General features: G+C 47.6%; 1 protein-coding gene across 4 annotated transcripts in view; it reads left to right on the forward strand.

Annotated features, from left to right (window-relative positions):
- The window catches only part of LOC139057690 (acid phosphatase type 7), a 297,629-nt gene that overhangs the window by 114,497 nt on the left and 160,523 nt on the right, over positions 1-22,609 (forward strand). For all 4 annotated transcript variants that reach the window (XM_070536425.1, XM_070536423.1, XM_070536424.1 and 1 more), the window contains exon 5: positions 1,660-1,757. In XM_070536425.1, coding sequence (XP_070392526.1) covers positions 1,660-1,757 — 98 coding nt within the window. The remainder of the gene's footprint in view (positions 1-1,659; positions 1,758-22,609) is intronic.

Below are 22,609 nucleotides of genomic sequence, written 5' to 3' on the forward strand. Positions count from 1 at the left end.
GAAATCGCTACCTCAAACTGTTGCTTTTCTTCGCGTAGTATGTCCGTTCACAACAGCTGCCGTAGTCTCTGAGGAGGACGACTGACGCGGACGGGGGTATTCCGAATGATTCTGAAGGAGATTCGAAAAAGGCCGCAGTTGCTGCACAGAAGCATCCGTACTTGAGCTAAATCATTGAGTAGGCACCTTCTTTCTAAACAGTCATTCCTAAGAATGCCTCCGCTTTAGCCAGCCCATGAATTCATTGGCTTGATTGAGACAAAGCAATCCTCCTTTGTCCAATCCCATCACTGTGGCCTTTCTTCAAACGGACATGTAGCGCTGCAGTATTGCACATTCTTTTTACTACTTTGGGGGTTTTCGTACAAGGTATATGTATTAAAAAAATGGCTGTGGCTTAGGTAAGGTTAAGCCCAGGATGCGAAGCATACTAGCCTTTATTTTAGTTGTTGAACCACTGTTTAGCCTGGTGAACTGCTGTTGCTTGGCTATATTTGGTTCGGCTAGACGAAGAAACAACTCATGCATTACTTCTTCGCCTTCAAGAGTGGAACGCGACAGCGTTCCCGTCGACCCGCCAAGGGGTGTAAGACAATGGGCTACAGGGCAGCGACTACGCGCCCCGCATTGGACGCGGTGAGCGTCGAGCAAAGCAGCGTTCGGCGCGGCAACGAAATGTGCGCCTGAGCAAGAGACGCACGCCTTAGAAACAGCGCGTTTCTAAGGCAACACCGCATTCACTAGAGGCGCTTTTGTACCGCTTTGAAGCGTTGTACTCGTGGCTCAGTGGTAGCGTCTCCGTCCCACACTCCGGAGACCCTGGTTCGATTCCCACCCAGCCCGTCTTGCAAGAGTTGAGCCAAAGCCACTTCTCCTCTGTCGTGACGTCACGGTGTCACGTGATTTCATGGTCACCGCCGCGCCTGAGGAGCTGGGTTGAGCCCTCGTAATATGCTTCGCATAAAAATTCTCAAAAAGAGCATCATGTACACAGAAGGAATCCTGTGTCCTTGGCTCCTTCAGTGAGCACAACATTCTGCATGCGTATGGATTATATTTCACTTTGTTCAGAAACAAGAGAACATATTTTGTATTTTATTTGATGTTTAAAGGCATTTTACCTAATATTCCTACGCGATTCTCTTAGAAAATGTTGCTATTTGGTGACAGCGGAAAATACATATGTTCATTTCAATGTGTGTACTATAAAACTACAAAGGCTCTGATTGTGATTTAAAAAGCCCAAACTGTACGCCACAATTCAATGAAACAAGAAGTGCGTGAACTGTCCGAAACGTCAATAAAGCTTGATAGAAAAAGCTGATTGTTTTGAAGTTCTTTTAAATGAGAGAAGTTTTAACAATTTTACACCAAGTGGCAAAGTATTCTGAAATAAAACGGAAGAAAACTGTGCAGTGTTATAGCAGTTTTTTTTAGCCTTTGATAAAATTCGATTTCCATAAAGTGCCAGTCAAGTACTCTTATGTCGTTTTCAAGATACAGTTTTCGGATATTGTAATCAGCGAGTTAATTGTTCGTTTGTATAAAAAAAGTGATGCTCTGCTTCGCGAGGTTCATCGTAGTCAAGGTGCTGTTAGCTTATAGTAATTATTGAGAGTTCCTCTTTGGCTCCGACGATGACGGTTGTTTTTCTTCCAGGACAACGCCCGGGTGGGGGACGAGTTCATGCGCCAAATCGAGCCGGTGGCGGCCTACGTGCCGTACATGACCTGCGTCGGCAACCACGAGAATGCCTAGTGAGTGACAGCCACATGATTCTTACACTCGGACTGAGCGAAGCATTCGAAGAGTGTTCCCTTGATCTATTTAGTCGGCCTGCTCGATTGCGCAGTGCCATATTGTCCGCGATCCGTCTGCAGCTTCCGCTCGGACTAGCCCTGACAGAGGAGCGCGTCAGAGGTCACGTGATCCAGCTGTCGGGGACCATCCGAGGTTTCGGTCGAAAACACCGTGACCGGAAGTCACTCTCCTGGCTGCCGTCGTCTGCTCTCAGCTACTCGTAGATAGCCTCCTGCCCAGCGAATGTATTAGCGTGGTCTCCCAAACGGTGCAGTCTCAGAAGCCACGTCGACTACACAAGAACGTGTTCGCAAAGCGCCGGTAACATCACGCTCTACCTCTTCGTGCCCCTTAACCACTGCACTTAAGCTAGCTCATTGCCTGCTAAATGTAAGCGGAATCGCCACACGAACGTTAGCAATGTTAGGGTCGTGCCACACCGCTCTTCACACAGAAAGCACCCACCGAGACTCTCATAGCTCGTGAGACCATCTACTAAAGTCCTGACGCGTATCTAGGACAGAGCGCGTGTGCATCGTCTATTACTCCTGCACGTTCAAAAACAAACGCTCAAACTTCGTAACAGAAGGGATCCACATATTCGTCAACACTAACAGGCGCGAAGCTCAGATTATATACCACCCCAGCTACCGGCATGAAATGGCTACATGCAATAAGGTATGTATCCTCACACACCGGTTTCACTCCCCTGAAAAACGAAATGTACCTGTTTACTACGCATATAGCAATGTGCACGACAGATTTCGCGAAACACCGAAAAGCAAGCACATGGGCCTGGTTGTTATGCTTCTCTCTGAAAAAACTCCAGGACTAATGCTGCAGTAATTAAACCACACGTGAAAAACTCGCAGAATGGCACACAAAGCACCGATGTAACGGAAGCGATAACTAAGCGCACAATATTTGCCGTCTGGAACATGCATAGCATAGAAGCACACGGCATCTTTCGCTACATGGTGTCAAACGCCGCGCGAATGTTTTAATCACAACGGTCGTCCCTAGGTGCTTGCGCATATCCGAGCAAATATCAGCTGACAGTTCCGAGAGCCCGTGGACAGCGTGCGTCTTCCGGTCCATGCAAAACGAACGCGATTCTGGCGGCTCCCGGACTGGTGGGCGGAGCTTCAGAAGCTATTCAAGAAAACCGAATGTGGGACAGCAGTCCCAAGTAGCCCGGGTCTGTCAGGGAATGATAATCAAAGAGGCCCAGTGAATCCGGTTTGGAAACCTGAAGCGTAAAACGCAAGACCGAAGAAAAAATGATACAAGCGCTACCGGAAACTGTGACCCGAGGGGTGAATCTCCGCATGGTTGCCATTGGCTCTTTTAACGCAGACGCTCTCTCCACGCTAGCGCCGAGCCCCCCTTAAGTCACGGTCGTAGAACGCGGGCGATAATTTAGCAAAATGTCGACGCACACGATTTTTTTCGTTCTCATGGTAACACGAACAGCAGACACGCGGCGCCACTCACGCTCGCTTTCTTTCTTTTTCAAGCAACGCTTTTATTAGAGAGCCATAGGTCAGCGAGCCAGTGGGCCAGCGCATAGACGCCATTTCACGTGTTGCACTGCGCATGCGCACTGGCGTCTACGCTCGCCCGCTGGCTCGCACAGCTAAAATTCTCAATTGCCTTACTTATATCGTCGTTGCCGTACAAAAAAACTCAAGCCACGCGAAAATAAAAAATTTTGAACAAACGATCTCCAGGTTGCGAGACCACCACGCCCACGCTAACGTATTCAGCCAACGGCGGTTTTTATTACCTGTATTTCTTAGATTTTTATTGCAACAAGCAGATACAGAGGGTTGGCATAAGCGTTAATTTTTTGTTTCATTTGTGAAAGTTCATTAAGTAGGTTCATCCAGTGAAGAGGTCCAGCTTGTGACTGATTCACATCGTGAATGTAACACACACTTTCCACAAAATTCTCCCTTGCTGATCGATTGTTAACGCCTGCGTGTCTGATGGCAAAACGTGTCGCCCACAAACTATGGAGGCCCAGAAGCTTGATCATATCATATGGTATGCTGTTTTCATTGTCCATGGGTACGTATGTTATGCCCATAGGAGTTAAGGGTAGTTCTTTTTTCTGGGTTCTTTGCATCACATCCCAAAATATAGCGCGCCCTAAACTCTATAAATACATGCTCTAGTGTTTCTGGCGTGTTCCACAGCATACAGCTTGTTGTCCATGGCACATATATGTCCTTTTCAGCAACTCACGTTTTAACTGGAATAGTTTGAGTGCGTGATTTAAAAAGGAACGGCTTTGTTCCTGGTTTCACAGGCATCTGCTTAACTCTTTTTAAAACATAATTTCTTGCGCCTCCATAGTTTATAGACTATCCAATGCACGGATATATAGATGATATAGACGATAGACATATAGACATATAGACGATCCAATACATGGTGGCAACATGACATCATTCAAGTCTTTGTAAAGAATCTGCTTTATTACAACACTTGGATACTACAGTGAAAATCAAGCCGTTAAGCATTGAAATGAGGCAACCACCTCCTTTGTATACCCCTTGATCCTTCCTTTGAAATCGCAAGCACTTCTCAGTGGTACTTGCATTAGTGAACCTAAGAAAGTCTTTTCCTGATCCCTCATGAGCATGAAGCGGGAAACAAGTTGACGAACAGACAGTGATCGAGCAGTGAACAAGCAGCAGTGATCAGGCAATTGCTCGAGAGGTTACAACTACTGCAAAAAAAAATTGTAAGCAAACAGAACACCAAATCAACTGGGAAACAGTGTGGAATATTGACGTAGGCTCTGGAATATTACGCCGCCCCTTTCGCTTATCTGCAGTGGAGAACAGTTCCTTCTAAGTACATAGGTGTGCCTCTAGAGCAGTATGACCTGAGCATCGAATATTGTAACGAAGTTAAGCCACTAGTCAGGGAAAAAGCGACAGGTTCGCTGGGGCGAAACCTATCAATGTTTGCTAAGTGTGGTACATTGTGCAATCTTTGTGTATGTCTCGTGCAAACATGCAGAAAATGCATAGGGTGCTCGCGTTGCACATCTGGGGTTCCGCTTGGGAGAGGGCTAGTTGGAGCAATTTGTTTCACTATGTTCAATAAGGTGGTTTTGGACTCTTTCAGCCACCGCGGGTTCATTTACGCACCCTTTAAAGCGAGGTTTTACATGCGTGAAGAAGTAGACGCAGTGCAAGGTGCGAGTCAGCCACAGACATTACCTCCCTCCGGAGGAGAGAAAGTGAGTGATCGCATGTTGGCTTGCCTTGCGCCCGCCGTTTCCCTCCAGTTCAGACCTGCCAGTAAGATAGGGTGGCCGCGTTTGGTTCGTCCTGTCGAAGAGCATGCTGCGTCGAAGTAAGGGCAACGAGAGCGGGCCTCGTGTTCAACCGAAGAACAGGTGGCGTTTGATGAACGCCGCCTGGAACTCGCTCGGCAAAGGGCTCATCGTCGGCGTGCCGACCTAGCGGTGAGGAAACGTCAAGCGAGGCGTAACAACAATAAAGAGCCGCGGATTCCGAGCTTGACTTGCAACCCTGTTCACAGTATTCGAAAGGCGGCCAATTTTTCATTTTTTTTTCTGTTTTATTATGGCGACCCATTCCCCTCCCTCTCACACCTTCCCTATGCCGCGCGCACCGTTTACTATTGCTTTCTTTTGAGCTGTACGCAACGCGTCATTTCTTATCGCGCGCGTGCTCCGCCGCACATTTCATTTTATTTCATTTTATTACCTTAAAGACCCCTTGCGGGGTATTACATATGGGGTGGGTGTACAAAAATTCAGGAGGTTGCTCACTATGTTATTTTACAGACAGAACACTTGTTACTTCTTCCACGAAGGCAGATGAGGTGGCGATGGCAGCGGCGTTGTGGGGAAAGCCATTCCAGTCTTTAGCTGTACGATGAAAAAATGATGATGAGCAGGTGACAGTGCGTGCACTAGAGCAAGCAAGATTTAGTGAGTAGCCTGTGCGCAGTTATATGCGTGGAGTTGGTAAAATGCAAGGTGCCTCGCGAAGCGAACTGGTGTAGAATTTATGGAATAATGATAAGCTCGCGATACGGCGACGGTGCGCTAGTGTGTCCAAACCAAACTCTACTTTTAATGGTGATAGGCTGATATCATATGAGCATGGCGAGTGAATCTATCTTACGGCTTGATTCTGTGCGGATTCTAATGCATTGCTGAGGTAAATCTGGCGAGGATGTCATTCGGGTGATGCATATTCGAGTTTTGGCTTAACCAGTGTTTTATATGCTAGTAATTTTACCTGTTGAAAAGCATTGCGAAGGTAGCGTTTCAGAAATCCCAAGGTTTTCTTAGCAGATGATATGATGTTAGTTATATGCGAGCACCAGTTCAAATCATGAGTGATCGTAATACCAAGGTACTTAAATTCAGTTTACAGTATCCATTGGGATATCATTAATTGTGTAGAGAAAGTCCTGCTGATTACGGCTGCGGGAAATTGACATAGATTTGCATTTAGCAGAGTGTAGGACCATGAACCACTCATCACACCAGGCTGTAATGTCGTTCAGGTCATTTTGGAGATAAATGAAGTCATTACTGTTAGTAATAGTTCGATAGACAACACAGTCATCCGCAAACAATCGCATCTGAGAGGAAACATGCAATGGAAGATCGTTAATGTATATTAGGAACAGGAGGGGACCTAAAACTGAACCTTGGGGTACGTCTGATGTTGCGGGAAGAAATTCGGAGGTAGTATTGTTAACACTGATGGACTGTGATCAGTTACTAAGAAATTCTTTTATCCACGTTAGGACATTGGGATGGAAATTCAAGCGAGAAAGTTTTAATAATAGGCGTTGATGAGCTACTTTACCAAACGCCTTTGCAAAGTCAAGAAAAACAATATCGGTCACAGTGTTAGTATCCAGATATGAATACAGGTCATGAAGAAATGTAGCTAATTGTGTGTCACATGACAGGCCTTTACGGAAGCCGTGCTGCGACGGATGTAAAAAGTTATTTCTGTCTATGAAATTCATTACGTGCGTGTATATGACGTGTTCCATTATTTTGCAAGGGACACTAGTTATGGATATCGGACGATAATCTAACGGTGAATAATGGTTACCTGATTTGTAGACTGGACCAATCTTGCTCTTTTTCCACTCGTTAGGGAGCGTGCCTGATGATAGTGATTGGGAATACAGCAGGATTAGATACATGGCAGAGATGCGCTTCGTGTTTTTCAAAAGCTTTGAGGTGATACCTTCAACAGCGTGTGACGAGGATCATTTATGATTATGAGTGAGTGTGCATATTCCATCTGGTGAAAAAATAATATCCGGCATTGCAGACATGACAGCGACAGGGACAACAGGAAGAGGCCTGTGTGGTTCGGTAGTGAAAACAGGTGAAAATGCATTGTTAAACAGCTTGGCACAGTCAATATCCGGTAAAATTGCACCATCTTTCGAAATTATGACACCAGGGAATGACTGGGGATCTATAACATTCCAATATTTTTGGGGTTACTGCGGAGCATGCGCGGAAGGTCTGATTAGAAAAAATGGGTGCTTCTGTTGTCGGATAGCTATCAGGTAGGCGCTTTCAGATACGTAGTATTTTTCCCAGGAGCTAGGGATTGGCCTCAGTTTAGCGGAGCGAAATAGACGTTTATTTTTGTTTTCCAGTTTTTTTTTATGTGTGTGTTCATGAACCACCGTTTATTGCGATTAGAGCGAAGTAAGATACTTAGTATAAACAGCCCCACGAGGTTAGTCATCTTATTTTGGAAAAGTAACCAGTTTTCTTGTATCGACCGATTTTCAGAACCTAATTCAAATGATTGATTGAATGCGACTACTTCGTTGTTCATCGTGGTATAATTCCCTTTTTCATACAGGCGGATTGTTTTCTCATCTGAATGACGTAGTATAGGTGAAAATGAGAAAACAGCATGGATTACTTTGTGATCACTTAATTCGCGTAGCTAGCTAATGGAGGCCATGCTTTCAGGATAAATGGTTAGTATGAGGTCTAGGATGTTAGCCGAGCCACGAGTTGCACGCATTGGCTCTGTTACCATTTGGGAGAGGTTGAAATTAAGGGAAATATCTAAGAATTATCTAGCTCCTGCCATGCTAGTAACTGTGCTGGAATAATTTGACCAATTGATATGTGGGTAATTGAAATGCCCAAAAAGCAAAATGCAAGCGTTCGAGAATTTTTTCGTTAAATGGTTCAAGGTGTTATTAAAATCGCGGGGGAAGTCAAGATTACTGTTGGGGGGACGATAACAGATACCACGAAGTAGTAGCTGCAGATTAGCGCGAACGATAAGCCATATAATTTTTAGGTCAGTGGCCACATCGACTGTGGAGCTCATTAGACGTTTTTTTTTCAGCTATAAGAACGCCACCGCACCGAGTATACTGCCTTTCTTTACGAAAAACATCAAAAGTCGGTAGTTCACTAAGAACTTCACCGTCAGCGATATCATTGGTAAGCCATGTTTCAGTTAGTATAAGTAGATCACTGCCTGATGAAGATACTACATCTGATACTTGTTCTCTTATCGGAAGAAAGCTTCTCATGATAGTAAAAAATAACAGAGATTGAAAATAATTCTCGGGGGCCAAGCAGAGCACGTCGAGACGTATTCTGGTAATAACGCGGTAGCTATAGTTCTTTCACGGATTGGGATGCTTCATCAAAAATCTAGCGTTTTTAATCTATGTATAATGTTTTAAAGCATAGAGAAAAAGGAACCGATTGGCTTCGTGCAAAAGTGACCAGATGTTTTCGCGCATTCTGTACTGGCTTAGAAAAATCCTCCCCCATGCTGTAGGAAGTGTTTTCAAGCTTGGGGCCATTTGACAAGATGGCTTCTTTTGTTTTAAAGAAGGAAAGTTTGACAATAGGCCGGTTACGACCAGGGATGTATCGACCAAAGCGATGCACTCGCTCGATTTCTCCTTGCTCTAGGAAAATATTTAACTCGTCAGAACACAGCCGAATGACAAGTTCTTCGGACTGAGCCAATGATTCAGATTTGTTAGTATCCGTAATGCCATGAAAGATCTAGTTATTGCGCCGAGAGCGGTTATCGGCATCATCAAGGCGAGTTTCAAGGTTACAAACCCGATGGACCATCTCAGGGGTGTCGGTTTGCACGGTTCCGAGCTGCTGCCTCAAGGGCTCAATTTTCTGGCAGTTTGTTTCAACGCTTGTGAGACGTCTACTGAGCTCGATCAGGGCGTTAATAGTTGCGAGGAGCTGATGTTTAAGATCCTGGACTTCCGAGAGAGGTTTAGACTGCCCAGAAGATAATTTCTTTAGCTCCTCTAAGACTGCAGCTGTATGGGGTCCAGGATTCAACTCAATCTCGCCTGATTGCAGCAACAGGAAACGCTCAACAGTAAAGAACTCACACGACATAGAAAACAAACACTGGGGGCTCGGCAGCTGTACCAAGAGGTGATTCCTCGTCCTTTTAGCAAATAACCTGCGTGGTGGACCAACCTGCATGGCGAAGAGCAGCGGTTTAGTGGACATGCTAGAGGCACATCCACTGAGCCCACGAAACGAGTCGCACAGATGCGGAAGATTTATAGCTGCCGTGAAGGCAGCTGTCGATGCCGATGGTGCTTGATTGGCTTGACCGAGGACCAGGAACAGCGAGGGCGATACCGTGTGTTTAGTTGTGCTGATAGTAGATTCGTGAACAAGCGTCGTAATCGCCACCAGGTCATCGCTTGCGTGGGGCCATCACGCGCACGCAATTGCCATGCACGAAGGAGCGGTGACGGCCGAAGTACGGAGAAGTGCCAGGGTGATTGCCTCGGTAAACGGCTGCATGGCGAAGAGCAGCGGGTTAGTGGACACGCTAGAGGTACAGCCGCTGAGCCCTTGCCGTGGTTTGTGAACTGGCGCGCATTGCGCCATGGTTTCCCTATGTGTTTTGCACACATGCAATCTTGTCCACGAGCTATGAAAAGCATAATAATAATATATGGAGTTTTACGTGCCAAAACCACTTTCTGATTATGAGGCACGCCGTAGTGGGGGACTCCGGAAATTTTGACCATCTGGGGTTCTTTAACGTGCACCTAAATCTAAGTACACGGGTGTTTTCGCATTTCGCCCCCATCGAAATGCGGCCGCCGTGGCCGGGATTCGATCCCGCGACCTCGTGCTCAGCAGCCTAACACCATAGCCACTGAGCAACCGCGGCGGGTGTATGCAAAGAAGAATGATGGGTGTAACGTTAAGGGATAAGAAAAGAGCAGATTGGGTGAGGGAAGAAACGCGAGTTAATGACACCTTAGTTGAAATCAAGATATGAAATGGGCATGGGCAGGACATGTAATGAGGAGGGAAGATAACCGATGGTCATTAAGGGTTACGGACTGGATTCCAAGGGAAGAGAAGTGTAGCAGGGGGCGGCAGTAAGGTAGGTGGGCGGATGACGTTAAGTTTGCAGGGACAACACGGCCATAAATAGTACATGACCGGGGTAGTTGGAGAAGTATGGGAGAGGCCTTTTCCCTGCAGTGGGCGTTACCAGGATGATGATTATGATGATGATGATGATGAAGAATCTTGTCGATACTTCGATTATGCTGGCTTGTGCGAGACCGTAAAAAATGAATTCCTCATCCAACACAACATATCATTGGCCTCGTTTCATTGACTTTGTTTTCCGAAAAGTAAGAATATAGTATGATAAAGTACGACACGTACGATACATGCTCAGGAAATGACCAAAAGTGAAAGATGCAAGAGATGTACATGACTACTGCCCAACACAAAAGTTCACACAGTGATATGAAAAAGTAAAACGCAAGAAAACGCGAAGGATGTTTCATGTGCACAAATATTGAAGAACAAGGTTGTCATACAGTGCCCTAATGACCAGTGTGTACACGAGCTTCTTATGTATGCACTGAGATATTGCAGAAAACTGGTCGACGTGTGTGACATAGTCATGACAACTGTAGAAAGCGAAAATTCACTTTCAATGGCAAAAACAATTACATGCAAAATACGTAAAAAATTTATAAAAAGAAATGAGTGTTTTATTGACAGCCATACCAAGAAAACAAAAATTAATTACTTATTGCCTGCACAAAAGTATATAAAATGCGTTACATGTTAATTACTATTGAACAATATGAAAAAGCAGACATTGCAGAACAAAAATAACATTCTACTCAAAACGGAATGGCATGTTATTTTTTTTACTTGGCCACAACTGGAGTAACGGTAGCAAGGGGGAGCAGAAGGTAGTCAGTTTTTGCAGCAACACATAAAAACATTAGCAGAAAGGCCTATTCTTCAATGAAAGGCCAAGTGAAATAAACTAACAACTTTTTTTCCCCACAAATGCAACGCTCAGCAGTACAATTATTTAATTGAAGGCACTAAGTCATACGTTGTATACTGGGAACAGGAACGGTCAAAATTTGCACATAGGACACTGGCAATGCTAATGTTTTCCGAAAAAAAGGAAGACAGAAACGTATCATGCTAGACGTGAAGGTTGTTCACGCGGTTTTGCCACGTCAAACACTCAGCTAATACATAAACACGAACAGTATTTTTTCAGCTGTTAGTACGTTTACAGAACGATGACACACAGAAAAAGCACTGAGGGCGGAATGAAAAGCTGGGCGAGTTACTGAAGTTGCAGAATGAGGCTAGGCGCAGAAAAACCCGTCATATACCAAGTGGCAATGAGGGGGAGCATTTCCTTTTCAGCTTTGCCCACAGGTAAGAGCAAAGTGTGGCACAATCAAAGCTGAACGACCTCCGAAGACTCATTTGTCTCAAGCGTGCATGGGGTTCGTACATGCGCGTTCTTATGTCCTTGGGTTTGAGTGCTCACCTGCTGTCTTTAGGCACTCAGAAGAACCTTGCAGGGCTTGTTTATGAGGTATTCGTGCACCAGTGCATGATGCACGAGCCGTGCGAGTCCAGAAACGGCTGAAACGTCACGGAGCGCAAGCACACAGCTATCGGGGACCATGAAACTGACGAAACGAAACGGAATGCCCCGCCTCTATATAATAATAAAAATAATAATGTAAATAATAACAAGAAAAACATATATTAGACTGACGGGGTGTTGCCTGAATGACCGACTTAGGGAATATGCTAAATGTATAGAAAATAATGATAGTGAACGGCTAGTAGAACACTTGCTTGCATCAGTTGTATACCAGGATTCCCAGATGTGACGATTTTCTGGTAGATGCAGGCAACAAACGGCACGTGAAACATTGGAAGCTTCTTACATTAGAAAAGCTGGTTCGGATTGTCTCTGTGACACATCTGTTTTTTCTGTACAAGGCCGCGCAGAAATTTACGCTTTCTGAGTAAGCGGGATATTTCTTTCCCGCTTACTCAGCGTGCTTTTTACCCGAATCTTGGTGCCTTGCACGCGTGCGCTAGAACTCGGGGTCAGGGGGGGGGGGAGCTATATTGTCACAACTAAAGCATAGCAAAGAAAGATAAGAAAACGAATTGAGATACACGAGCGGCAATCACGCTCCATTTCGGAAAGAAGACGAAGTTGGCGCGTTAGCTCTTGTGGCCTCTGAATACAGCGCTGCTTTGTCTCTCGCATCCTCGTCCTACGTCCTGTGGTTTCGACGTCGTGACACTGGTGGAAGTGCTGGACTTCAACACCTCATGCTCAGGACTCCTCTGCGGAATGGCACTTCCATTGCAAACCCACAACCAGTTCCGGCCGTAGATACTCCTGTCCACCGCTACAGTCACTGAAAGCGGGGTCTTAGCCTCGAGGTAATTCCCTTGGAACTCCCCCAGCCAAGGAGTCCTCCGTCCGAAGGAATGGCAGCGGCAGGCGCTTCACGTTTTACTGTTGACCACCCTCGGATTCCCTAGACCATCCACGGTGCCGTTTTTGAGGACGTCGAGAATTGGCTCGAACAATATGAGAGAGTCGCCAAGGCCAATCGGAACGGAAACTCCCGCACGTGTACTTCGGCCTGGCAGACAGCGCTCGTACATGGTACGGGAACAGGAGAGGCACACTGTCTTGCTGGACTGAATTTTGGCAGCAGCTTTTGGGTACCTTCCTTAACAACGATCATCGCGATTCGGCCCAGCGATTTATTGATCGCATCTACAAAAACCTAATCACAAGACACGATCCGCCTCTTCCATTAAGCTGACCGCGCGATGCCTGAAATGAAGAAAATCCGACATTTGATGCGAGGCGTCAAGGAGCAACTGTTCGCCGGTCTTCTTCGCAACCCGCCGGCAACTGTTGCGAAGTTCATCAAGGAGGCTACTACGATCGAGCGAGCACTTCATCAATGGTGCCGCCAGTACGACCGCCCGAGCAACGCCTTGATCTGCGCCTCTGCATAGCCCGCCTGCAGTGAGTGTTCCCTACGTGAGCTCATCCGCGATGTCGTTCGAGAGAAGCTTCGCAACCTTGTGGTGACTCCTCAAGAGCCAGTGGTAGCTTCTGTCGCAGTGTGTACGGACGGAAATCAGGCAAGCGTTGTCTTTGCCCGAATCGCTACCAGACCAACGGTCTATAATCTACGCGTCGGCCGTCCGTCATCTAACCCCCGCGCCGCGCAGCTCGTCGATCCTGCTTCTTCCTTACAACGAGTCGTTAACTCCTTCGTACCCCACGCCGTCATCGCCAACCCCGCAGCTTAATGTGCCCGTGAAAATGCCGTCCTACTTCCCTACGTCGACTTCCCCAACTTGGTCGCAAAGGCCGCCCATCACTCGACCTCTTCTTCCCAAGACGGACTTGTGGCGCACCGTCGACCGACGTCCATTTTGCTTCCATTGCGTGCAAGCCGGCCATATTTACCCTTCTTGCCCGTATCGTGACCAGGGATACCGGGCCTTCCCAACCACCTTCCCACGCACTCTTTGGGAAAACCGGCGTGACACCAGTGTATCCACGCCAGCACAGCCATTCACTCTACCGTATCGTCGGCCCCACTCTCCGTCACTTGCACCGAGCACTTCACCGCACCGCCGCAGTCACACCGATGTAGTCCGGGCAGGTCCTCAACTCCTCGCCGGGGAAACAAAAAGCAGCGACCTCTGGGGGGCTGGCGGTTGAGAAGCTCCAACACCCCCAACGTCATCCGTACAACTGGACGATACGACCTCGCTGACTCCAGTGGAAATTGTTAGCGCCGACCTTGTCGTTTACATAGATGGACGGCCAGTGACAGCGCTTGTAGATACTGGCGCGGACTTCTCTACAATAAGCAGGAAACTCACCGATTGCCTTAAGGAGGTCTACATTTCATAGACGGGTCCCCACACAAGAACTGCAGAAGGCCATTTGATGACGCCCACAGGTAAAATAACCACTAGAATTATTATTGGTACATCGGCCTTCCCTGCTTATTTTGTCATTTTGCTGGAGTGCTGCAATGACCTGATCTTGGGTATGGATTTTCTGCGTGAATACCGCGCCGTTATAAACATTCAGGGCACGTCGGTCATGCTTAGTATGGGCCCAGGTTCAGTTGTACTCTGTACAGAGCAACGACGTAGACCTATGCGCGTCGCCGATGATGACGTGACTATCCCTCCGCGCTCATGCTCCCTTCTGTCGGTGACATGCGACAAAGCGAGCAACTCCGACGCTGTGGCCGAACAGATTCCGGCGCTGCTTATTCAGCTATGGCATATCCATTGCAAGAGGCGTGGTCAAGATTAACTCTGGACACACAGAAATTCTCGTAACAAACTTTAGCCATGAGCGCCAGCATCTTTCAAGAGGTATGACAGTCACTTACGTTGAAGAGTTCACTCAGGTCACGGACTGTTTCGCTGTAAAGCAAGGGGGTTCCACCAGCCTGCCTCCCGTGCTTCGAGACCTACCAATTGATGTTCGCCGAAGCTTATTGCTTGTGCAGAAACAAAGCCTCCTGGAGCTTGTACATCAGTTTCAGGACTGCTTCTCGTCGACGTCGAGAGTTGGTCAGACGCCGTTGAGCAGACATCGAATTATCACTGATGATGCAGCCAGGCCCATGCGGCAGAACCCGTATCGGGTGGCCCCACGGGAACGCGAAGACATAGAAAGTCATATCAAAAGAATGCTGGAAGACGGCGTTATTCAGCCGTCGAAGAGTCCTTTGGCGTCGCCAGTGGTATTAGTAAAAAAGAAATGGCAGCTTACGCTTCTGCGTTGATTACCGCAAGCTCAATCAGATCGTAAAGAAAGATGTTTACCTGCTACCTCGTATAGACGATTCCCTTGATAAACTGCGACATGCCAGTTATTTCTCGTCAATGGATTTAAGGAGCGGGTACTGACAAATTGAAGTTGATTAGAGAGACCGAGAAAAAACTGCATTTATGACACCTTACGGCCTCTAGGAATTTAAAGTTCTTCCCTTCGGCTTGTGTTCCACGCCGGCAACATTTCAGCAACTAATGGACACAATACTCTAAGCCCTCAAGTGGAAAACGTGTTTAGTATACTTGGACGATGTGATTGTATTTTCTGCAACGTTTGATGAGCACCTGAGGTGACTACATGCGGTTTTTCAAGCCATCTTATCTGCCGGTCTCACGCTAAAGCCGAAAAAATGCCACTTCGGCTTTGAAGAGCTTCTATTCCTCGGTCATGTGGCCCGCACTGAAAGTGTACGGCGTGGTCCCGACAAAATAGCTGACGTCGCAAATTTTCCAGCGCCGTCTGACAAAAGCGCAGCTAGACGATTTTCGGGCTGGGCGCCTATTACCGACACTTCATTCGGAACTTTTCATGAATCGCATCACCCTTGACACGCCTCACCAGGGCAGACGTCACGTTTGTATGGGGTGAAGAACCACAACAAGCGTTCAACGATCTGCGGCAACGCCTCCAAAAGCCCCAAGTCCTCGGACACTTTGACGAAGACGACCTGACAGCGGTTCACGCCAACGCCAGCAATGCTGGCTTAGGAACACTACTCGTGCAGTGGCAAGACGGTGCGGAACGAGTAATAGCTTATGCAAGCAGAACCCTATTCTCTGCGCAACCGACTTATTCCACCCTGGAAAAAGAGTGCTTTGCGGTGGTGTGAGCCGCTATGAAGTTTCGTCCGTATTTGTACGGCCGCTCCTTTAATACCGTCAGTGACCACCACTGCCTTCGTTGGCTGGTGAAATTGGCTGGTATTTAAGGATCCATCAGGACGATTGACGCGCTGGAGCCTTAAGCTGCAAGAAATCGACATGGTTGTTCTCGATGAATCGGGAAAGCGGCATGCAGGTGCCCATTGCCTTTCTCACGCCCCATTCGAATCTGCCAATGTGGAAGATGGCGACGATGCAGCCTCTGTCCGAGTTGTTAACACAGATACAATCGCACAGCAGCAACCGTACTTTCTACCCATTAAATTTTTATTCAAGGGTCACACATCTGTTATCTCAAGGACTACCAAGAGGACTACAATCATTTTGCTTGCGTAACTACGTCCTGTAGAAGGCAAACTTCTCTCCGAATGAAAACACCTATTTACTCGCCGTCCCAACACCTTTCAGGAGTGGAGTATTACAGGCATACCATGATGAAGCAACATCCGGTCATTTGGACTATACATGAAAACTGTGTAGGGTGAGGCAAAATTACTATTGGCCAAGACTCACGGCGACCATTCAACAATACGTCCGGACATGCCTTCAATGCCAGAGGCAAAAAGTGGCAGCAGCCAGACCAGTAGGTTTCCTCTATCCTATTGAAGTGCCCGAAACTCCAGTTGCTCAAGTCGGAATAGATCTTCTAGGCCCATTTCCAACTTCAGCTGTTGGTCACAGATGGATTATTGTAGCCACAGACTACCTCACTCGCTAGGCGAAAACCAAAGCTCTGGAGCGTAGCATGGCAAGTGAAGCAGCCCAATTTTTTATAGAGGATGTTGTACTGAGGCACGGTGCTCCAGCAGTACTCTTAACTGAGAGGGGATGTGCATTTACAGCCGAGCTGTTGGACACATTATTAAGACTTAGTGGAAGTGCTCACCGGTGATCAACTGCGTACCATCCGCAAACGACCGGGCTGACAGAACGTCTGAATAAGATGATCGAGGATATGATCTTCATGTACGTGGATGTGGAGCACAACTGGGATGAAATCTTGCCGTATGTCACCTTTGCCTACAACACGACTCAGCAAGAGACAACACGAATGACACCGTTCCGTGTCCTACATGGTCGTGAAGTCACAACTATGTTAGATGCGATGACATTGAAACGGATGCTGAAAGCTTCATTCAGCGTGCTGAAGAAGCGCGACAACTTGATCGCATACGTATTTATAGGGAGCAGAATTACGCCTCGAGACGTCATAACCTTCTTCACCGAGCATTCTCGCACGAGCCCGGAGAGAGAGTTTGGGTTTGGACCCCCATTCACCGCTGCGGCCTTTCGGACAAACCATTAAAGCGCTGCTTCGGGCCGCATAATGTTCTTCGGCGGCTCACTGTTGTCGCCTATGAGGTTTCTCCCGATAGTCCACATTGCTCAAGGCATCGACGGCACCTACCGGAGGTTGTGCACGTGGTCCGGATGAAACCCTATATGTCCGAGTGAATTCACCGCACCGCGGCGTGTCCCCGTCCTGCTGCCTTGATGATAAAGCATCGGGACGATGCTTTCTAGGAAAAGAGGCTAATGTCACAACTAAAGCATAGCAAAGAAAGAGAAGAAAATGAATTGAGGGACACGAGCAGCTACCACGCTCCTTTTGGAAAGAAGACGAAGTTGGCGCATTAGCTTTTGTGGTCTCTGAATATAGAGCTGGTTTTGCCTCTCGCATCCGCTGGAAGTTTTCGCTCACAACACAGATGACCCTAAGCCCTATGAACCGGCGATGAAACGCCATGTTTTGAACGTATTGACTTCTATGGCAGCTTCGCTAGCAGAAATATTTACCTGGTGTAGTTGTGTGGTATATTTAACAGACGAGGAATGTACGCTTGCGCGTAAAAGACGAGGCAGACGCATGATCACCAGGAATGAGCAACTACAGCTTAAACTTGAATATCGTCTCTGCATATTTCCTGTGTATTTTACCAAATGTAAATATAAACGTGTGCTTTAAAACGTCCTAAATGTCGGGCCTAGCCACACGTTTAGACTACACGATGTTGGCTGAAGTTTCCATGTCTTCGGGCCCGCGTTGGTAACAGCTGTGAGCCAGAAAAAAAGTGTGAGAGGATGCAGCAGCACCGCTTTCTCCATTTTAAAGAACCCGGTTCACCTACATTACAAGCCGGACTGCTGTCTGACGAGCCAGAATTTAGTGCGCTACCGATTTTAATTTGTGTCAAAGTAGATATCGACAATCAGACAGAACAAATGATCTATGCCAATCTTCTGAACTTCGGAAAGGATTTTGTAGAAATTAATAGAAGGCGTATGGAAAAGATGCCCTAAAGGATGGAACTGTGCTGAAGTCCAGAGTTTTCGGGAATGCGGAGAATACGTGAAGGACGATGCAAGATTAGGACGCATCCTCCACCTCGTGCTGTTATGGAAATATCAATTGTGCGCGTTATCGGGTGCCCAGTGACTGGCGTATGCCAGTAAGAATAACAGCACGAGCACCTGGATCGATAAAGTCATATGTTCACCGGATTTAAAGTGGAAAGGTGAAATCGAAGAAGATTTGGGTTAAAATTGTGCCCAAACTGGAGGAACAAAACAAGAAGTTGAGACAAAATGCATGTCGCGTTTATTTGAGAACTTCACACGACAGCGATCAATTCTGAAGACGATCGTCACCACGAACAAACTTCGATTTACGAATACGACATGCAAATGAAGCAGCTGGAAAGGCATGGAAAAATGAAGATGTCCCGAGACCTAAAAGAGGAACACTAGAAAACAAAACCAAAATTCAAGTAATCTTGATCGTTCTTGTTTTACAAGAATTATGCGCCACGAATTTGTTCATGAAGGTCAAAGTGTCAAAGCAACAATTTGTAAGGTCTCATTGGAGCGTCTTAGAGTTCGTCTATGCTGCATGCGACAAAATTTGTCGAAATAAGGGCGCTGAATTCTGCATCGCGATAATGCCTCTGCACCCTCTGGACTGATAATGCATGGGCGTTTACCACTCATTTCCATCACTCTGCTGGAATACCATCCTTACATGCCGTGTTTATCACTCGGCAACTTCTGTTTTCTGAACATACTGAATACTGCATATCTTCAGAAAATGATGAATACATTCAGAATATATATATATATATGCCAGGAGACTTATAGTTCACTTGCTTGAATGGTCGGATTGCAGAGCACGTAGCGAGAGGAGCCGTCTCGGTGACTTACGGGCAAAATAGCCGAGGTGGATCAAAGTACGGCTTGAGCCGCTGAACGTGCACGATTTCGCGCCCTCGGCGGCGCTTATCGGAAGGCGGCTCAAGGAGTTCAACCAAATAGTTCACAGGAGACGTTTGACTGATGAAGGTTGAAGGTTGAAGGTTTATTTCCGCAACTGGTGTTGCGAGGACAGCCAGGGAAAAAGCTCTATAGACAGCTTGAGAGGTCCTGGCTTCCTCTTACAGTGCAGCAATGACGGTGGCGGAGTACAACAACAAACAAAACGTGAGGAGAAAAAGAAATAATACAAACAAAAAACACGGTAGGGACCCTGGTACTTGGAAACAAGCTTGGGTGAAAGCCCAGGGTTGGTTGCGGGAACCCAAAGACAGACCAGTGAGTCAGGGGCATAGGGTGCCGGAGAGGAGGGAATATCGCGAAGGTGCTTCTGTCGCTGCTGATCTTCCGAAGTAAATGTGCGGGGAGCTTTCGGCACTCTTCCGCGTGTGCAGCGGCTTCGGACCGGGTAGTAGCCTCCGTAGTGTCAGGGCGATAGGGAAGGACAGTGTCCATTGTGCAGGAAGGCTTGCGTCCGTAAAGTAGAAAGAACGGGGAAAATCATGTAGTGGTCTGTGTGGCGGTATTTTAAGCGTACGTCACGAAGGATAGAATTCGGTACCAATTGGTTTGGCCAGATGCGACGTACATGGCTAACATATCGCCAATAGTGCGGTTAAAGCACTCAGTCATGCCATTAGTTTGCGGGCGGTATGCAGTAGTAGTACGGTGAATTATGTTGCATTCCTTGAGCAGGGCTTCTATAACATCAGACAGAAAGACGCGGCCTCTGTCATTCAGCAACTCTCTGGGGGCTCCATGGCGAAGTATGATGTTACGCAGAAGGAACCCGGCAACATCCCGCGCCGATGCGTTGGGCAGAGGCGAAGTTTCGGCGTAGTGTGTGAGATGGTCTATCGGCACTAGTACCCAGCGGTTGCCATCTAAGGTACTCGGAAGGGGCTCATAAAGATCAACTCCGACCCGGTGAAAAGCCCGTCCTGGACAAGGCGATGGTTGCAGTGAAGCAGCTAAGGCATGAGGGGTATTCTTGCGGCGTTGGCAGGCGAGGCAGGAGCGGAAATATTGGCGGACGAATCAGTACATCCCGCGCCAGTAATAACTAATTCGCAGGCGCGCGTATGTTTTTAGTACTCCTGCATGTGCGCATTGCAGGTCATCGTGAAACGCTGCACATATGTCCGAACGTAGATGCCGAGAAACCACGAGTAACCATTTGCGCGCGTCCGAGAGGTAGTTACGGCGGTATAGGATACAGGAGCCCGTCACGAACAGCGAAGTGGTGTGCTTGGCGACGCAATGCACGGCCAGTAGCAGGCACTGATGGGTCTGACAGAAAAGCCAGCATAGCAACAATCCATGGATCCTTCTGCTGCTCCGAAAGCATATCCACGGCGGTGAGGGAGGATTCGCATATTCGTACTTTCTGATAATTAGGCTGGCCTGACAGTGGGGAGCGAGACAAGGCATCCGCGTCCGAATGTTTACGGCCTGAGCGGTACAGCACTCGAATATATATATATATATATATATATATATATATATATATATATATATATATATATATATATATATATATATATATATATATATATATATATATATATATATATATATATATATATATATATAGTGAATTGGGGTCTATTACAGCTCCTTCGATGGATCACGAGTCCTAGCCCTTCGCATCAGCAGCCTGCACTCGGGTCTCGCGCTGCAGCAGTGGCAGTCCGCACAGCGCCACATGCATATTACCCGACACAATTGCCGAAGAGGAGCCATCCTGACGACCTAAGGTGATGGCAAGATAAGGGGGTTGTAGTACGGCTTCGGGCGGACACGGCGCCGTTTGTCCGAAGATGGCGTCACCGGTTCGACCGCATAATTCACAGGCGATGCGCACGCGACGATCTGGTACGGACCCTCATATTTCGGAGCAAGCTTTGGGCTAAGGTTTGGAGCTTGGAGGGGCAGCCGAAGCCAGACGTGAGAGCCCTCGGCGAAAGTCTGTATGGGCTGATCGTTGTCGTGGCGACATTTTTGGGTTCCTTTCGGCATATCTTGTGAGGTGGTCTACTGCGACAATTATCCAACAATTTCCGTTAGCACTGCATGGAAGACGCCCATAAAGGTCAATGCTAATACAATCAAAAGGACGTGCAGGGCACGGTAAAGGTTGCAGAGGGCCTGTCGTATGAGGAGATGTCTTGCGTCGCTGACACGCTGCACATGAACAAATGTATTTGCGGACATAATACATGCCTTGCCAGTAGTACCGCTGGTGGAGCCGCTCGTAGGTTTTCAGGACGCCAGCACGAGCTTGTTGTGGGTCGGCGTGAAAATACGTGCGTGTGTCGGAAGGCAAATGCTGAGGGATGACTAGCAGCCAATTGCGGCCGCCTGATTGATAGTTTCGGTGGTACAAGATGGCGTCCCGTAGCACGGAATGGGCATCTTGGCGACGAAGGGCTCGAGGGCATGTAGCGATTGAAGAACTGTTAGGATTGTCAATGAGAGACACAATCCACGGATCTTTTCTCTGTTCAGACGGCATGTCAGTAACAGCAAGCGTAGCAACCGGGCACTATATGGATGAGGGTGGCGTTTCGTCGGATCGCATGGGCGTTCGGGAGAATGCATCTGCATCAGACTGTTGACGCCCGGATCGATAGATGACGCGAATGTCAAATTCTTGGAGCCGAAAAGCCCAACGTCCAAGACGCCCCGACGGTTCTTTCAGTGACTCAAGCCAGCAGAGCGCGTGGTGGTCTGTCACAGCGTCGAACGGACGGCCATACAAGTAAGGGCGAAAGTTGTTTAAGGCCCAAACTATAGCCAAGCATTCTTTTTCTGTGACAAAATAATTGGTTTTTGCCATCGTGAGGGCATGACTCGCATATGCAACCACTTATTCCGGAAAGCCAGGCTTGCGTTGCGCAAGGACGGCTCCAAGACCAACGCCGCTGGCATCCGAATGAACTTCGGTCGGTGCACTCGGGTCGTAGTGGCGCGTAGAACAGGCGGTTAGGTAAGCAGTCGACGCAAAGTAGTGAAGGCTTTGTCACAAGCCGGAGTCCAATCGCGAAGGTCACCAGGGCCAGCCAGGAGCTTCGTCAGGGGAGCGATGATGCAGGCAAAATTGTGCACAAAGCGTCGAAAATAAGAGCAAAGACCGACAAAACATCGGAGCTCTTTCACTGTAGTCGGCCGCGGAAATTTTGCGACAGCACGAAGTTTGTCAGGGTCGAGAAGGACGCCGTCTTTGGAAGCGACATGGCCAAGTATGGTCAGCTGGCGGGCTCCTAAGCGGCACTTTTTCAAGTTAAGTTGAAGGCCGGTGGTGGCAAGGCAAGTAAGGACTTCCTGTAGACGGGAGAGGTGAGTGGTGAAGTCAGGCGAGAAAACTACCACGTCATC

Source organism: Dermacentor albipictus, chromosome 3 (genome assembly GCF_038994185.2).
Source record: "Dermacentor albipictus isolate Rhodes 1998 colony chromosome 3, USDA_Dalb.pri_finalv2, whole genome shotgun sequence".
In the NCBI taxonomy this organism is placed as follows: Eukaryota; Metazoa; Arthropoda; class Arachnida; order Ixodida; family Ixodidae; genus Dermacentor; species Dermacentor albipictus.